Below are 17,096 nucleotides of genomic sequence, written 5' to 3' on the forward strand. Positions count from 1 at the left end.
TAAAGGATCCACCAAGTGGCTTAATATACTGCATGTGTTCTTAGAAGAAAGACCAAACACCTTTCTTAACCACGCATATTCGAATAAGAGGTAACTTCTTGTGAAAGAAGTCACAGGTCAGATATAATGACAGCTAGTGTCCATTCTCTTCACTTAACCCCAAAGGTCATAGGAACCTACAAGGTCAGAGACCCACTGAGGGAGAGGGACATTGTTTCCCATAAGTAAACAGAGCTCAGTTTGTACTTTGGAACAACTGGCCAACCTTACTAGCACAATCGACCAGCAAATGTTATGCAGAGCCTGAACATCAACATGGCAGAATTACCGGGCCTCTTCACCATCTGTTTTTTAGGATATCTACTCAGTGCTCAATGTGCAGGTTGGTTTCCCTTTTAAAGATTCAGTGAGTATGCTTGCCTTTATGATACAGTACCCTGGTGCTGTCTTCTTCACTAAATAACAACCCCAGAATTTGACACAATGATTTTAGTAGTTGGCAGATAGGTCGGTAAGTACTGGTTCTCTGGTTAATGTTTCTTCTTTGTTTTCAAAATTAAATTCATTCAGTGTTTATGGTATTCATTTATTAATGAATAATTCTGGTAATGTGATTTGACAATGCAATTTCTCTTAGAAGACAATCATCTCCTTGATTTTAAAAAAGGCAGAATATTTTAAGGAGAGAGCAGAATAAGGTGAAAAATTAACAATGTCATTCTGTTTTGCTAACTCACCATACTGAAAGCCAAAAGAAAAAAAAGTTAAGGCCATGTTAAAATGTTTTAATTCTTAATTTGAAGAACTGTGATGTGTTTCAAAGTTTTAAAAAAATGCAATGTCTGCATTATCTAGAACTTAATTTTAAAGTTTCTGCTAAAAACACCTACATTAAATATTTTATTAAGTTATTTATTGCTAAAGTGCTTCATAGTTTAGGTAGAGATTATCATCCCTGATAATATCCTGCAAATATCCTGAATTTAATATACTGGTAAATTTAATTCTCACTTGTGGTCTTAGGGAAGCAAGTAATGACAAGAATTGAGTAAAATGTAGGAAAGCCATCAATGCCATGTATATCACTGTTTTTCCACAGTTTTATAGTCATTATGCACTCCACAAAGGCTAGCACACAGCATGTTCTCACAGGAAGCATTTATCACATTAGCTTGTCAGCCTACTATATTCAAATCTAGAAACTTTACAATGCAAAGATCAGGGGTGCCGACCCAAAGTGTCCCCAGAAGGCAGACTGGGCCACGGTTCCCACTCCAGACATGATGTCAGACTAAAAATGTAGAAATCATGATAGGAGAATAGAAAGGTTAAAAACAAAGGATTCAAAGGAGGAGATTCAAGAAATAAAGATCTTTGGTTGAAAAAGTCACCAAGACATAAAGCTCAATCTTTACATAGCTCATGAGTAGGAGATAGCAGAGAACAAAGCAGTCTAGCCCGGCCTTCAAGATAAGTGGCAAGAGGTTAAGAGGGCTCTTTACCTTCAAGCCTCAGGATGCTGGGGATCTGGGGAGGAGGAATGCAGAGATAAGAGAGCGGCTAAGATTTTGGAAATGGTGAAGCAATGGTGGGAAGAGATGAATGTGGAGAGAGGTTAAATGTGTGACAGGAAGACAATACTGAAGAGAAACACTGGTGTGATACTTGGAGCCATTGTAGAGAAAACAGGCCCTAGTGGAAGGTCTAGGTAATAACCCTAAGGATATCATTGACAAAGTACTCTATTCTGTGGTTAAATTGTCACTGGCTTCTAAAGCAGCTGCTTTGCTTTATGAGTAATTTACTGACACGGTGCATTTTCTTGGTTTTGCCCTTACATATTATTGAATTAAGTTGGAATTTTGAAAACCAAACTTGTTCTGTAAAACCAATTCCATTTTTGTAAAGTTTATGAGCCAAAGCTGTTTGTTTTGTTTTGTTTTGTTTTGGTTTTTGGTTTTTGGGTCACATCCGGCAGTGCTCAGGGGTTACTCCTGGCTTCATGCTCAGAAATCACTCCTGGCAGGCTCGGGGGATCATATGGGATGCCAGGATTCAAACAGATGACCTTCTGCATGAAAGGCAAACACCTCACCTCCATGCTATCTCTCCGGCCCCCAAAGCTGTTTTTTATTCAGAAAGTACAAATGAATAAATAGAGAGGACTTTGATCAAAATGTGCTACCAAATTTTACAAAAATGATTGACTACAGAGATTATGGCAAGAGAGTAGGGGGATACATCAGATTCCTTCTTTGACCTAACGCACCATGTCATGTGAGATCCCTCAGAATAGTATGGTGAAACTGAGTAGGAAAGGAGAATAGGGCTAGGAATACTTTGTGGGAAACTTATGATCAGCAATATTGTGAGCTGGGTCTTAAAAGATGAGTAGGTATGCTCTCCTCCAGTCCCTCTTCATGAGACTGTTTGTGAGAATGGAATGAGATTATGGGTGCAAAGCAATGACCAGAGTATCTAGTACATCAGAATCCTTAAAATAATGCCAGTCATGTCATGGTGCAGGTTTAGGGTTTTGAGGCAATGGTTTGCAGGTAACAAAATACATTGTGTTGCATTAAGCCCTTTGGATGGGCTTGGGTGGAGGTGAATGGTGATGGAGGCCTTTTTCCTCCAGCCCAGGACCACGTGACTGCATCTCCTTCCAACCAGCGGGTATCTGGATTCAGGAGAGCAGTGGGTATAAAACAGTCATGTTTCTTCAGGAGATAACTCTATCATCTTTATTTATGGCCTGGTCACCACATGTGTGACCTATCATAACCACTTACACATGCTATCCTCAGCTTGCCTTGCGACTTAACTTTTGTCAACCATCTCTTCTCCAGCTTCCTCCTCCATTCTGCATCCAGGCAAAATCTCTCATTGCCCCTCAGGCAAAACCATTTATAAACTTTCAAGACCCCTCCCAGAAATGGGAGGATCTATTAGCAGGTAAGCTTACACCAGAGGAAATGGGGGGTGTGTGGTCACAACATTGGAATTGACATGGATGGATATTTGAATCTCACCACTGGAGAGAAAATTGTTATAACTATGTGTGTGAAGGAGATTCCAGGGAGCAAGCTAGTATAGTATAGTGCCAGGTATTTCTGAGAGTGTAGAAACCCTTATTGAGTCAAGGCAAACAAAGCATGTAAGGTATAAATGTACTTATATATATTCAGAAAAATTATATACTCTACACCATCTTTTAAAATAATGTATTGACTCACTATGAGATGCAAAATTGTTCATGATTGAGTTTCAATCATACAAAGTTCAAGCACCCATCAATTCATTGGTGTTCACTTTGTTCCAAAAATTCACTGTGGCTTCTGTCAAGTCATTTCATTATAAGGATGGTGACTTCATCCTTAAAAAGAGAAAATCTGAACAAGAACTGGACATGAGGGACCGGAGCGGTGGCCCAGAGCAGTAAGGCATCTGTCTTGCCGGCGCTAGCCTAGGACGGACCAAGGTTTGATCCTTCGGCATCCCATATGGTCCCCCAAGCCAGGAGCAATGTCTGAGAGCATAGCCAGGAGTAACCCCTGAGGGTCACTGGGTGTGGCCGCCCCCCCAAGAAAGAACTGGAGCTGAAAGGTGGCAATGTGATATGTGTGATACCTCTTCAGTAACAATATAGCAAACCACAGTGCCTTAAAGGGAAAAAGGATAAAGAGAGAAAAGTATCTGCTATATAGGAATGCCTGGGAAAATAGGAGGGAAATGGGAAATGGATATCAAAAATGTGCACCGATGAAGGAATGAGTGTTGGAAAATTTTATCATTGAAACACAACCATGATCAAATTTATAACTGTACAACACTGTGGTTTAATTTTTAAAAAGAAAAGAAAAATACAGTATATAAGAAAGTCAAAAGGCATTGGCAAACTAAAAGAAAGGAAAGGCAGCACAGAAAAGTATGGAGAGAGCTAGAGAACCAACATACCGAAGCCCCCATTTTAGTCCAGCACTGCCATGAGGCAGGTATTCTCAGCATTCTGCTGTTTTACACATTTCATGTACTTAAGCCACAGGAATTATGTATGTGACTTGCCTATGGTGACATAGCCAACATATGACAGACTCATAATTTCAATCTGACTCCAGCCTCCAGCTTTCCATTTTATCACATGGGCATGGATGTGGGCACAGAAGCTGTCATAAGAATATTTAGGGCTTGGATATGGAGAGTATTAGGCTGAGTGAAATGAATCAGAGGAACAGGTATAGACATAGAATTATTATGCTCATTTGTGTGATATTTTTAAAAGATAGTATGGTAATAGTATCCAGAGACAATAGAGACAAGGGCCAGGAGGAAGTCTATGATAGAATGTTTGCCACAAATAGCAGGGGGGCGTAGTTAGGGCAGAGAAGATAACACTGTGACAATGAAAGTTGGAAGTGATCACTCTGAACAAGAATTAGGTGCTGAGGAGATAAAATGATATGCATGGTATCCCTTCAGCAACCGTATTATAAACAACAGTGTCTGAAGGGAAAAAGAAAGAAAGTGAAGAAAAATATCTACCCCAGAAGCTGGCAGGGGGCTGGGCAGAAAGGCAACTGGGGACATGGGTGGCAGAAAATGTGCACTGGAGAAGAGTGATGTGCATTGTCTGAACTGAAACTCAATCATTAACAACTTTGTATCTGTGAGAAAAAACCAACTGTATTACGAACAGCCTTGTAACCACAGTGTTTAAATAAAGAAAAAAGAAAGAAAATATATATCTAGGGCTGTAGAATTACATCAATTAGCTGAGAATTACTACAGTTATCTGCAAGTCCTACCAGGCTGCAGTTAGCTGCAAAGTTGCAAGGCTTCAGAGCAGAGGCCCAAGGCTGTAAGGGCCGCATGCTGCAAGGCTCGCAGGAGTCTGTAGGGTCCAGCTGCTGGGTGGGGCCAGGTGCCCACCCAGGGATGCCAATTTGTAGCCGCTTCTGGGACTAAGAAAGAGAGAGAGGGATGGGGAGGCCAAATATCCTTTTTTACTCCCTCCCTTGTCTGAGGTCTTCCACTATCACAGGAGTTTTCTGGAAGAGAGATAGAAATTCGCCAGCTCTGGACAGGGTAAGCCTATAGATCCAAGTTCAAGAGAGAAAGAGGAATAGATACAAAGCAGACAGCATCTTGCTGATGCTTTATCTTTCGATCCAGCAGGCGCTGCTCTGGTCACTACCCTGGGCCCCTCCTCATTTGTCCAAGTTTTTCTTTTTATAGCATGACAGGGGCATGTCCAAGAGGCGTGTTCAGGGGCATGTCCAGGTCCAACTATCATTACATGAACACAGGGCCATGCTAATGAATTGGGGAGCAGAGAGAAAGGCCTTGGAGACATTCACAAGTAATTTTTCCAAAGAGGTGGCCATGCTGGACTAGCAGTGGGAGTGGTTGGCTATGTCAGCATTGAAGAAGGGGTGAAGCAGATTGAAGGAGCTAGCAAGTCAAGAGCTTGCAAAAAGAAATTCTGAGTTAATATCAGCAATGAAGTGAAGCCCAAGGAAACTAAGAGAACAACTGAAAAGCAGGGTTGTCAAGAGATTAGAAAGTTCCACAAAAGGAATAAAAAGAAGGAAAATAAGTGGCTATGGTAACTCCCTGGGCCTTTCCATTTCCCTTGGAGTTCCCCAAATACTCTGCTTCACAGTATGAGTACCCAGTCCTAGTGAGCAAGTATCAGATGGTCTCAAAGGAAAGAAAAAGTCCAAGCAACTTTGGGAGTTCCTATTAATTATAGGCATAGTTCCCTATCCTCTCTCTTTTCTCTCATATATAATAAAGTTTGTACTCTGTTGCATGATTAAACACCATCCCTTTGTAGGGCTATACAACATTTAATTATCCATTCATAATGTGATGAAAATTTGTGTTGTTCTTTTTCTTTTGGCTATCATAAATAATGTTTCTATAAACATTTATATATAGGTTTTCACATAATAATTATTTTAATGAGATAAATGAGAAAAGAAGAGAAGAAAGTGAAAGAAGAGAAAAGGGAGAGGAAGGGAAAAGGGATGAGAGGGAAGGGGATTAATATTTGAGTATGGAGATGGAGGGTTAAAAATTTAGGTTCGACATAATCAATCCTTCAGAGTTCAAGATTGTTCCCAAAGGATTGTCAATCCAGGCTAAATAAATTACATTTTGATCCCAAAGACTTATGTCACTGGAATCCCTTTAACACATACCAACTGAAGGTGTTGCGAGTCTGCATATAAATAAATTAATGTAGCACTTTTTTTCCTTAACACTGAGTAAGAGGCACTGAAATTGCATTACAGCTAGACCACAAATAAACTGTGCTTTCAAAGGAAGTTTGTCAGGAAGCCATTTAGGCCAGTGCACTCTGAGCACCTAGTCCAGTACAAGTGACATAGTTCCTCACAAGGATCTGTGTTTAACAATTTTCAGATGATAAGAAAGTGTGATATTGACTGCTTATTTGAGAACATTCTTTTCCATTAAAGTAAATTCCAATATGACTAAAAGGATGACCTTTTATTATTGAAGCTGTCTTAACTAAATGTACAGCTAAATTTGAATTCTGCAAGTTTCATATTAGCACAAGAACAGCATAGATTTGGATCCATGCCCCCAAATATAAATTGATTTTGAGATTAGTTGTCAAATATAAAACCTTGCTTTTTATTACTTTTTCTTTATACTTTACTGAACTATAATTCAAATCCACAAAATTCGCCACTGCACAATATAAAATTCAGCAATGTTTGGTTCATTCACTAGGGTGTGAAACAAGTACCATTGGCCAGCACCAAAACATCTCTGTCATCACCCCAAACTAAAACCTAGCACCTGTTAGCAGTAATTCTCCATCCTTTCTTCACCCATTCTCAAGAACCCTTGATCCACTTTCTATCAGATTCTAAGTATTTCAGATAAATGAAATTATATTATTGCCTCTATGTCTGGCTTTTTTAGGTACATGTTTTCCATATACATCTATATTGTGGCTTCTAGGTATATATTTTCTTTCTTTTGGTTAAAGAATATACCTTTGTATGGTTTGATTAAACACATCACACGAACACTTGAATATTTCCACCCTTCAGCATGAATAATGTTGATATGAACTTTCATACATAGGTTATCGTTTTATAGCTATTTTAATTATCTTTTCTATATACCTAGAAGTCAAATAGCTGATAAATTTTGTTCACAATTTTGATGAAGTGAAAAATTGTTTTCCATAGTTGTTGTATCTGTATATTCCCTTCTATGGCATATAAGATTTCTGGTTTCTCCATATCTTAAGAAACAAAGACTTTCTTTTTTCTTACATTTTGTTTTTGTTTTTGTTTTTCGGCCACACCCGGTAATGCTCAGATGTTACTCCTGGCTATGCGCTCAGAAATAGGTCCTGGCTTGGGGGACCATATGGGACACCAGGGGATTGAACTGTGGTCTGTTCTAGGCTAGCACGCAAGGCAGAGACCCAATAACCTGTGCCACTGCTCCGGTCCTCTTTTTTTATTTTATTTTATATTTTAAATTGTTTAAATAAACATAATATAAAGCTACTGAAAGTTGAGTTTAAGGCAGATAATATTTCCACATCAATCCTACAACATTATCAACTCCCATCACCAGAGTTCTCATATTTCATTATTGCCTACACAGACCTATCTGCTGCCTACCAATTTGACAAGCACATTGCTGCAGCTCACATTTCATGTTTTCAGTGTTGTTGAGTCTGTGCTTGGATTTATAGCAATATCAATCTAAACATCACTAATATAACCGAAGTCCAAAAGCTATTCCCCCAATAATTCTCTTTCTCTTCTTCTACTTCCTACTTAATTTCTTTCTTTCCCTGTCTTCATCCCTAGAAAGGAAGGAGCCTGCACTCATTCCAAAAGTCCTGTTGATATCATATCCCAAAATAGGGTATCTGAAGTTTAGTCAGATTAGTGTCCTCGAGGAAATCATAGAGGGTCAGTGATGAGGCAAGGCCATCAGGAAAATGTGATTGTGGGAGGTAAAGGCAGCAGGTGTGGTTTCGACAGGACAGGGGCTTGACTCACTCTCCCAAGATGGCCAGCTTTTTACAACATGGGCCAGTATAATTATCATATTTTAAGGCTCAGTTTATATCTCCTTCGAGAAGAGTGTGTCTATGGAGCTGGCCCGGTTTGAATATGGCAACTGCATTTGTGGGCATGGCTACAGCTACTATGCTTCCTGGTCTTCCAGGAAGTGAGGGTGTCCTCACTCAATCCAAAATGCCCTGGTGATATTATCCCCCAAAGCAGAGTACATGAAGCTTGGTCAGATTGGTGTTCCTGAAGGAATTACAGTGAGTAATGAAGTGGGGACATTGGAAAAATAGTGATTCTTGGTGATGGAGGCGGCAGGTATGGCTTCAGCAGGGCAGAGGGTTGGCTACACTGCTCCTTCCAAGCCTTATTTAGTTATTTATATGCCACAGATAATTGAGGTCACCATGTAATGAAAAATATTTCCTTCAGAGTTATATTTAAATTTTGTGATATTTTCTTTCTTCTAGAACTAATATTTATTCTCTTAAATTTCAGTTTTTATTGACCATAAAAATGCCAGCAAAATTCTAAATCGGCCAAAAAGGTACAATTCAGGTAAATTGGAAGAATTTGTTCAAGGTAACCTTGAGAGAGAGTGTATGGAAGAAAAGTGCAGTTTTGAAGAGGCACGAGAAGTTTTTGAAAACACTGAAAAAACTGTGAGTATTTTTTCATAAAACTCCTTCAGATGTCAAGGAAAGAACAGATTACCTTAAAAACATAAAAATAACAATGTTTTCCTTTGGAGTTTAAACTTTGCATATCTATATGTGCCTATAAAACTCATGAAACAGAAAAAAATGAAAGCCAAATGGTTTTAATACCACAATTAATATGTCCTTTTTTCTTCCAGACTGAATTTTGGAAGCAATATGTTGGTAAGCAATTGATTTTCTCATCGAACTGGTCTATGAAACTTTTGACAATTATGTGTTTATTTGTTTCTGTGTCATTGGATAATTCAGGTATTGTGATAGTACTCAAAAATATGTCCAACTCATTGACACAAGACAGAATTGTGAGAGACCGCAGGTTTGTATCAGTGTGAGATATGCTGTCTTTCCCCTAGGCTTTCAATAAGAATGTTATTTTATTCTAGAAAGAAGAAAAGGAGATGATTTTATCCAGAATTAGGATTAGCATGCTCAGAAGTGAATCAGAATCAGAGATTTAGCGTTTAGTACCCAAAGATTTCCACTTTTAGATGCTACAAGACCTTCCAAGATCCCCCCTTCTTACCTTTGCTTTCTGCTTAACATACAGGGCCCAAGCCATCTGGGTCTCCTAACTATCCCTGGCACACTGGGAAAACTCCCACCTTAATGTCTTTGACCTGTTTACGTGCAATGCCTTTCATACAGGTTCTCCTAGTCTCTCTTCCCTAATCTTCTGACATATTATTTGTTTAGAGATTGTTGTGCCAGAAATCAAACCCAAAGTCTTATATAGTTGAGGAATGCACCCTTCTACCTAGCCATAACCAAAGCTCTATTTTTGTGTCTTTTTAAAGTGACTTTTCAAACTTATTTTTCATCAAATTAACATTCTATTATAACATATGTTTCATGATTGTATCATGAAAGACAATGTTTCTATATCAGTAGCTTTCAATCATTTTGCTGGTAGATCAACATGGGTCTCTGGATCAGTGTTTAAAAATTATTAGTATTAAATTCATCATTTAATATACAATTCTTTCTCAGAAAGCAAATCAGTTAATACTCATTCTCCCAGAAATATTCCTTGCTGTATTTCAAGTATAATTATCACTTATTTTTCATTCCCTAACTTGACCTCTAACATGAACCTGTGACTGACCAGAACCTCTGAGTACCACGATTTTGATGCGAGGCTCATGCCTTGTAGGTTGAAGGGTAAATTTTATATTTTATCTTTGATGAAGATACCTGGGTAATTTAATGAGGTCATTCTGTCTTTAGTGTCTTGTCTACCAAAAATATTTAAAGAATCAAAAATAAGTATTTGTGCCTTCACGCACAGTGGCTATACAGGCCCCTCGCCTCTACACTTTCCCTCCCATCAATACCCAACGTAGAGTCCTGCTGAAGAACTATCCAGCCACATTAACTAGCATCTATCAAGCACTTTATAGTTTAAAGAGTTTCTGTCACTTTTCACCCTCGCACTGACCCTAGGAGTAAAACAGTATTAACCTCATTTGACAGAGGAAGAAATTGGGGATTGAAGACGTTAAAGGACTTGACAAAGGTCACCCAGTTGGGGAGGCAGAACGTCCAAAAGATAACCCATGTTGTCTAAAGCCTTGGTTTCATTATTCACCCTTCCAGCTTTCAAACCTAAGTACAGTTATTCATTAAACAGAAACCTATTGGCCTTAACCTGGGATCTTTCATTTTTAAAGGTCTTGTCCCTGTTGTCTTTGACCTTACTGACTGTGGCTTTGCCTCAGCCCAAAGTACATACAGACAAGCACCCAGAGGCAGACAAAACGCAGGATAAAATGACACTCATTTTAAAGATATGTCTCAGCAAATGAGTTGCTTTGTAGCTGGCTACAAGCCCAGACCCTTTCAGTGAAACATCCTAAATAATTCAGATCTGTTGGTCCATAATATAAAGTGCAAATGTAGCTCGTTTTTAGACCAGTTCAGAACATCAGTAATCATAAACCATAGATAATGCATTTTTGTTTTCAGAGAATTGAAACAAATTGAAGTATGTGGGTAAAAGCACATTGGATCAAGGGTCAGAGGGGACACGGTCTAATTTTATATAGCAAGCAGATACTCCAGAGAGGGACTATTTCTTAGATGGGAACATTTGTCCATTAGACAAAGGAACTGAATACATGCTACTGACAATATGAGTGACACACCACTATTCTCCCATAGAAAGCAAAGATATACACCCTAGGTCTCACAAAGTTTCACAGTAAAATAGGAAGAAGTTTTTATCCCCCTATTTTCTTTTATTCTTCAAATTTTTCTTTTTTTTGGGGGGGGAGGTTGGCCACACCTGGTGACTCTCAGGGGTTACTCCTGGCTATGCACTCAGAAATCACTCCTGGCTTGGGCTACCATATGGGATACCAGAGATAGAACCGAGGTCCGCCCTGGGTCAGTCATGTGCAAGGCAATCACCTACCACTGTGCTACTGCTCCAGCCCCTCCTCTAATTATTCTTAATGCATCTTTATGTCTTTCTCTTTTAACATGTCATTCAGAACATGAGCCTGCTTTTGGTTTTTCTTAGTGAAAAGTATTGATCACCCTTCTGTTTACACTTATTCAATCTTGAAGATTCCTAACACTGAAGCAATAATTTTCTAGACAGACTTAGAGCTTCCATCTCTTTTTGAGAGTTACCCTCTTCCTCATTCTTTGCCCCTTCTAGCTCACTGCTTGTCTTTAAAGGCTCTCAAACACACTACATGTTCTGAAACTTCAGAAAAGATAGAATGGAAACAAAACCAAGTGATTAATAAATAAGCACATTTTAGAACCTTTTCTTTTTCAATTCTTAGTTGTTTCTCATATATTATAAAGTAAATATCCTCAAGAAATATCAGGTGCTTCTGGTATGTTTTCTGTCTTGGTGAACCTTTCCTTCACACTATACATTAAAATGAAGTCATCATATAAGAAGAAAATACAGTTGCTCCCTGCTTAGGTTTCCATAACTTTAGTGGAAGCACCATATTTTATCAAACTCAGCACCCCAGATTAATCAGATTCTATGACAGACAACTACTGTAACTGTGCTACAGGTTGATTGATCATGAACTCTGACATCATTCTATAAAAAGAGACCGAAAATCCATTTCACTCCATGCTTACACAGTATAGTTTTATATTTTGATTCCCTTTCCCCACTACCTCTTCCTTTGTACTATATACATGTACTTGCCTTCTCAAGGTAACTTCTCAAAATTTTATTAATCTAAAAATCTTTGAGTTCTTAAGAAATTCAAGAAGACAAGAATATCCCACAGATAGCTTGATTCCAGGCCAGCAGTTCTGCTCTGACCATAAAGTCATCACGAGTCTGTATCAAGGTGGGAACTGGAAATTCTAAGAAGTTCATCTACCAATTCAAACTCATACTTATTCAAAGATGGAGATCAGTGTGAATCCAGCCCATGTCTAAATGGTGGCCTGTGTAAGGATGACATAAATTCCTATGAATGTTGGTGTCGAAGCGGATATGAAGGAAGAAACTGTGAATTACGTAAGTAATGATGTCTGGATTACTGATGGTTTAAAGTGTTTCTTTGAAATCTGATTAAACTAGAAAATGCAGTTTTTTTGCATCACAATTTATTTCTAACAGGTATTTTTGTCATCAGTGCTGTGACTCAATGATAAAATTCATGCATAAACCTATTTAAGACTCTTAGTTTTGTCCCTAGTACTGCAATAATGATAGTATGCATGTTCCCTGGTACCACAAAAAGTAGATACTTATACATTTTTGTGGTAAAGAACACTTATTATGGGATCTATTCTCTTAAATTTTTTTTTTGGTTTTTGGGTCACACCCGGCAGTGCTCAGGGGCAATTCCTGGCTCTGCATTCAGAAATCACCCCTGGCAGGCTCAGGGACCATATGGGCTGCCGGGATTTGAACCACCGTCCTTCTGCATGCAAGGCAAATGCCACACCGCTGTGCTATCTCTTTGAAACTATTCTCTAAGTTTTTTAAGTGTACAGTTCTGAATAGTTGACAATGGGCACAGGGTGTACAGCAGATCACTAGAAATTACATATGTTGAAATTGTATACACATTACAGTAAGTCTCCATTTCCTCTCCCCACCAATCCTTGGAAATCACAATTATACTATCCAATTCTACAGATTTGAATATTTACATGACTCTACTGTTATGAGGTGTCTTAAATATTCAGAAAACTATAGCTTACATATCAAAAAGTCACAAATAGATTATATGGTTGAGTCAGGATTTGGACATTTGTCTTTTGTTTATGTTTTGGGGCCACACCTTGCTGTGTTCAGGGCTTCTTCTGCCTCACCACTCAAGGATCACTCCTGGTAGGGTTTAGGGGGACTATAACGGGTGCTGAGGATCAGGTGCTAGCCTGACCCATGCAAAGCAAGCTATTCTCTAGCCCATTGAACTTTCATTTTTCTCATCAATTCTTAGGCTACTAGCCACTACCTAAAATAATGCAGATAAAAATGAACCTAAAAGCCAATTAGGTGTAGAACTGGAGTATAGCAAGGTTAAATCTCCCATATAAAGGACATTTCTATTCAAGTCATTTCATGTTGGATTTTCCAACAAAAATAAGAGCCTATTCTCAATTTGAACATATTCATATTGAAGAGTTAGATAGAAAATCTAGAATCACTGTCTACCTTTTTCTTCTCCTAGTCCCGAATTGTTTTTAAGATTTGGGTCATTGAAGTGGTGGGAATGGCCCTGATTTGTTGTCACTATGTACTTTAAATATTACTATGAAAGATTTGTAATTCATTTTGGTCACAATAAAACTTAATAAAACTAAAAGATTTGGGCCATTTAAACAGAAACCTCAAAGACTCTCCCCTCCATTTTATTACCTCAATATGCAAGCTAACCAGGATTATGATTATGGAAAGTAACTTGTTATGTGATCATAGGGACTGTGCCAATGATCTTTTTACTCTGAAACTTTTTACTTTTTACTCTGAAATTTTAAAAGAATAAGATGTAATTGCAGGGGGCTTTTAAAACCACAGGCTACATGACTAAGGGCAAAGAGGAGAAAAATAGCAGCGCTTAATTAAGGCATTACAACAATCCACCTACCACATAGATGGCATAAAACAAAATGAAATAAAGGAGCTGCACTTATTTATGGGCGGGGATAGTGGAAGGAAGTGACCTATAGTGTTGTTCAAATATTTTTTCAGGGCACCAATGATATTCATTAACTCTCTTCTTCTAAGACTTAAAAGATGAAACAAAATAAAAGGCAATAAAAAGATGTCACGGGAAAACATTTCAAAAAAATGCATAGAAGTAGATGTCTGGTTTGGGCTCCCATTCCTTCAGGTACCCACACAGAGCAGAGAAACTAACAGCTGGATTACCTTCCCTGTGGCTGTGTTGACTGGTTCAACCTCTCTGAAGTGCTACTTTCATCTGAAAGGTTATAATTTTAAATTCAGATTTACCTACACAAATTTGATCCTGCTGTTATGGAAACCTATAGAAATCTATGAAGTAGTTACTCATTATCAGCTTAAATAACTAGCGGCTTGGCAGTAATGAATAACTCAATTAGTCTCAGGGAAGAATGAAGGGCTCTTTGTAGTAAAGCATAATGGAAAATGGCATTTAGAGGGAAATGTCCTTCACTGCTTTTAGTTCAAAAATAGAGACATATTAAAGGAGTGGGATATCCTTGCAGAATGTAAATATAAGCACTCCATTTCTAGAATAGTTTTTGCTATGTTTATTATACTATGCAATGCACTAAAACAGCTTACGAAATTGACAGCAACTAGCACCAACCCAGTACAATGGGATTTGAATATATTCTTGGTGTGGCCAGAACTCTACACCACCATGACACCTGGCCTCTAGGAGGCATTGATAAAGCCCATAATTCTAGGCTTAGAATAATTCTGCATCTTACTTCAGATATAAAAAGGAGTTCTCTAAAAGCATTTGCAAAGTCTTGGTGCAAACTGTGTTGCAACCCAACTACGGACCAAGCTCAAAAGCTGGACCATGGCACAGGCAATGGAGTATCTAGGGTCCAAGTCACTTCCCTTATTCAATCTCAGAAAAGAAAAGGACACTTTCATGGTTAGGAAGCTTTTGTTTGTGGCTTTCCTTCTACCTGTTCAGCAGGCTCCTCGCCAGGAGAGAGACAAGTATTTAGGGCACATGCTCTAAGCTGTAGAATAACAATTAACAAATAATGGTTTTTTCCCTTCAGCTGGAATCCAGACCACTGCATGTCCCCAGCATCATGACACACCTGAATCCTTTTCAAAGAGCTCAAAGTCTGTTAATAGCTTGTCATCCGAGTCCTTTCTAATGATACAATAGATATGGCACATCCCCAGAGTTAAGATAAGCTTGAAAGAATAAAATAAATCACAAGCATGTAAACACTTTTTGTTTCACTTGCTAATACATCACAGGCTTATTTGTTGTGTATTTCTGTGGCATAGAGAAAAGAAAGCTTCTTGAGTTTCATTGAATAACAGCCTATTCTGTGATAAACTTGTAAAACAGAAGATTTTTTGTGTCTGAGCTTGGGTTTTTACATATTTGACAAAATCAAAGAAAATAAAAGCAGAAGGTAATAACTTCTCCAGGTGGCAGGAGGAGACAGAAATATCGCTGTTAATGTGGAGGACATTAGGAAAGTAGGTACTCTGACAGACTCTGCACTCCTAGGTATTGAGACAGAGACAGAGAGGGGAACAATGAGTTGCTACACAGTTATTGCATCTAGGATCTCTGCTCCATTAATGGCTCAGGAAGGTGACTCAGAAGACTTCCCCCTAGATCCTAGATAAGGTATCTCTCAGCTGTGATTGCTTGTACTAATGATTCTGTTTCCAGGGCTTGACACCCTATCTAAAGAGAAACATCTAATGACTGGGCAACAATATTTCCAGTGGAATAGACAAACTAAATCAGTGATTGACAGAAACATCAAAGAGCAAATGACAAATGAAGAAAACAATAGAAAGGCATAGTTACTCCATCAAGGAAATAGGATCAGAAATGAGAAAACCCATAAGAGTTTATCTACTGCTTAACTTATACATGTGCTGGACCAGATTAGGCTGTACCTACCACAGACCTCCATTTTATATTGGCAGAATAGTTTCTATAAAACACATTTGATTTATCTAAACAAAATGTGGTTTTATAACAACATGAGACATGAAAAGAGTATGGGGCTGCCATTACCATTCTTGGGAAGAAAAGTCTCTAGGAAATGAATTAATCAAAATGACCAAGTTGAATCTATCTTGGACCATGCACTTAGTGAATTGTTAGCAGCAAAAATTAAAGCTCAATCTGGGTCTTTCATCGACCTCACAAAAGCAGATTTAACTCCTTCTCCTCCTGGTTCTAAAAAGAGCCAATTAAGGAGTATGAACTGAAGCCATCATTTTCTGCTGGTATTGGTATAATGTAAAATTCAAAGATGTAGGTCCATTGCTTAAGAAAACTCACAGCATATCACATGGTACAGTCACTCTATCAACCTGAGTTTCTTTGGGAAAAAAATAAGGATCTCTGACAGAATCTTATTATTTAAGGCTCAATTGTAGGAGGAAAGAGTTAGGATAAGGGAGTGAAACATGGAGAAAAGGAGAGCTAATGAGAAGGTGAATGAGTTCTCAACAACTGATTGCTCCTTCCCTTCCAACTGTTTGCCCAGCTTCTGGGGACAAAGATGTGAAATGATGTGTCCATTAGAATTTGGTCTCCAGCAGTCAAAAGTTCAACCCAAGAAGTGTTTACTGGCATGCTTCTCTACATGGTACATGCTGGGCCACTCAGTCATAGGGCATCCAGCCTCAGCTTCAACTCAAAACTAGCAAGCTCTGAACCATGGACCTTCCTGTGATTGAAATTTCACAGGAGAAACAATGCAGGAGCACAGTCATTAGCGCATATAGAACAAACTGGCAGGAGTATGTCAAATGGCCAGGAGCCCACAGTGAATGCAAATTAAGGTGACTGACAATTTTCAGTCCTCAGTTAAAAATCTAATTGTGGTCTAGTGACAAAAGAAATCAAGGTAACTTAAATAAAATTTTAGGAGGTAATTTTTCATTTCTCCTGAATTAAAAGGATGTAAAACGTTCGTAGTTAAAGTTATGAAAAGATACTGACAAAGTAACCTTTATATCAAGCATAATGGAATCTGAGACCAAAAAAGAGATATTATGAGACAAAGAAAGATATATTTTTTTGGTTTTTGTGTCACACCCGGCAGCTCAGGGGTTACTCCTGGCTCTACACTCAGACATTGCTCCTGGCAAGCTCGGGGGACTACATGGGAT

At 38.5% G+C, this 17,096-nt stretch overlaps 1 protein-coding gene across 1 annotated transcript in view; it reads left to right on the forward strand.

The window, feature by feature from the left end:
- The first annotated feature begins 267 nt into the window (after positions 1-267).
- The window catches only part of F9 (coagulation factor IX), a 47,220-nt gene continuing 30,391 nt past the window's right edge, over positions 268-17,096 (forward strand). The window contains exons 1-4 of the mRNA XM_049767506.1: positions 268-382; positions 8,568-8,731; positions 8,926-8,950; positions 12,168-12,281. Of these exons, the coding sequence (XP_049623463.1) occupies positions 295-382; positions 8,568-8,731; positions 8,926-8,950; positions 12,168-12,281 (391 nt within the window). The 5' untranslated portion in view covers positions 268-294. The remainder of the gene's footprint in view (positions 383-8,567; positions 8,732-8,925; positions 8,951-12,167; positions 12,282-17,096) is intronic.

The sequence above is a fragment of the Suncus etruscus genome, chromosome X (assembly GCF_024139225.1).
Source record: "Suncus etruscus isolate mSunEtr1 chromosome X, mSunEtr1.pri.cur, whole genome shotgun sequence".
In the NCBI taxonomy this organism is placed as follows: Eukaryota; Metazoa; Chordata; class Mammalia; order Eulipotyphla; family Soricidae; genus Suncus; species Suncus etruscus.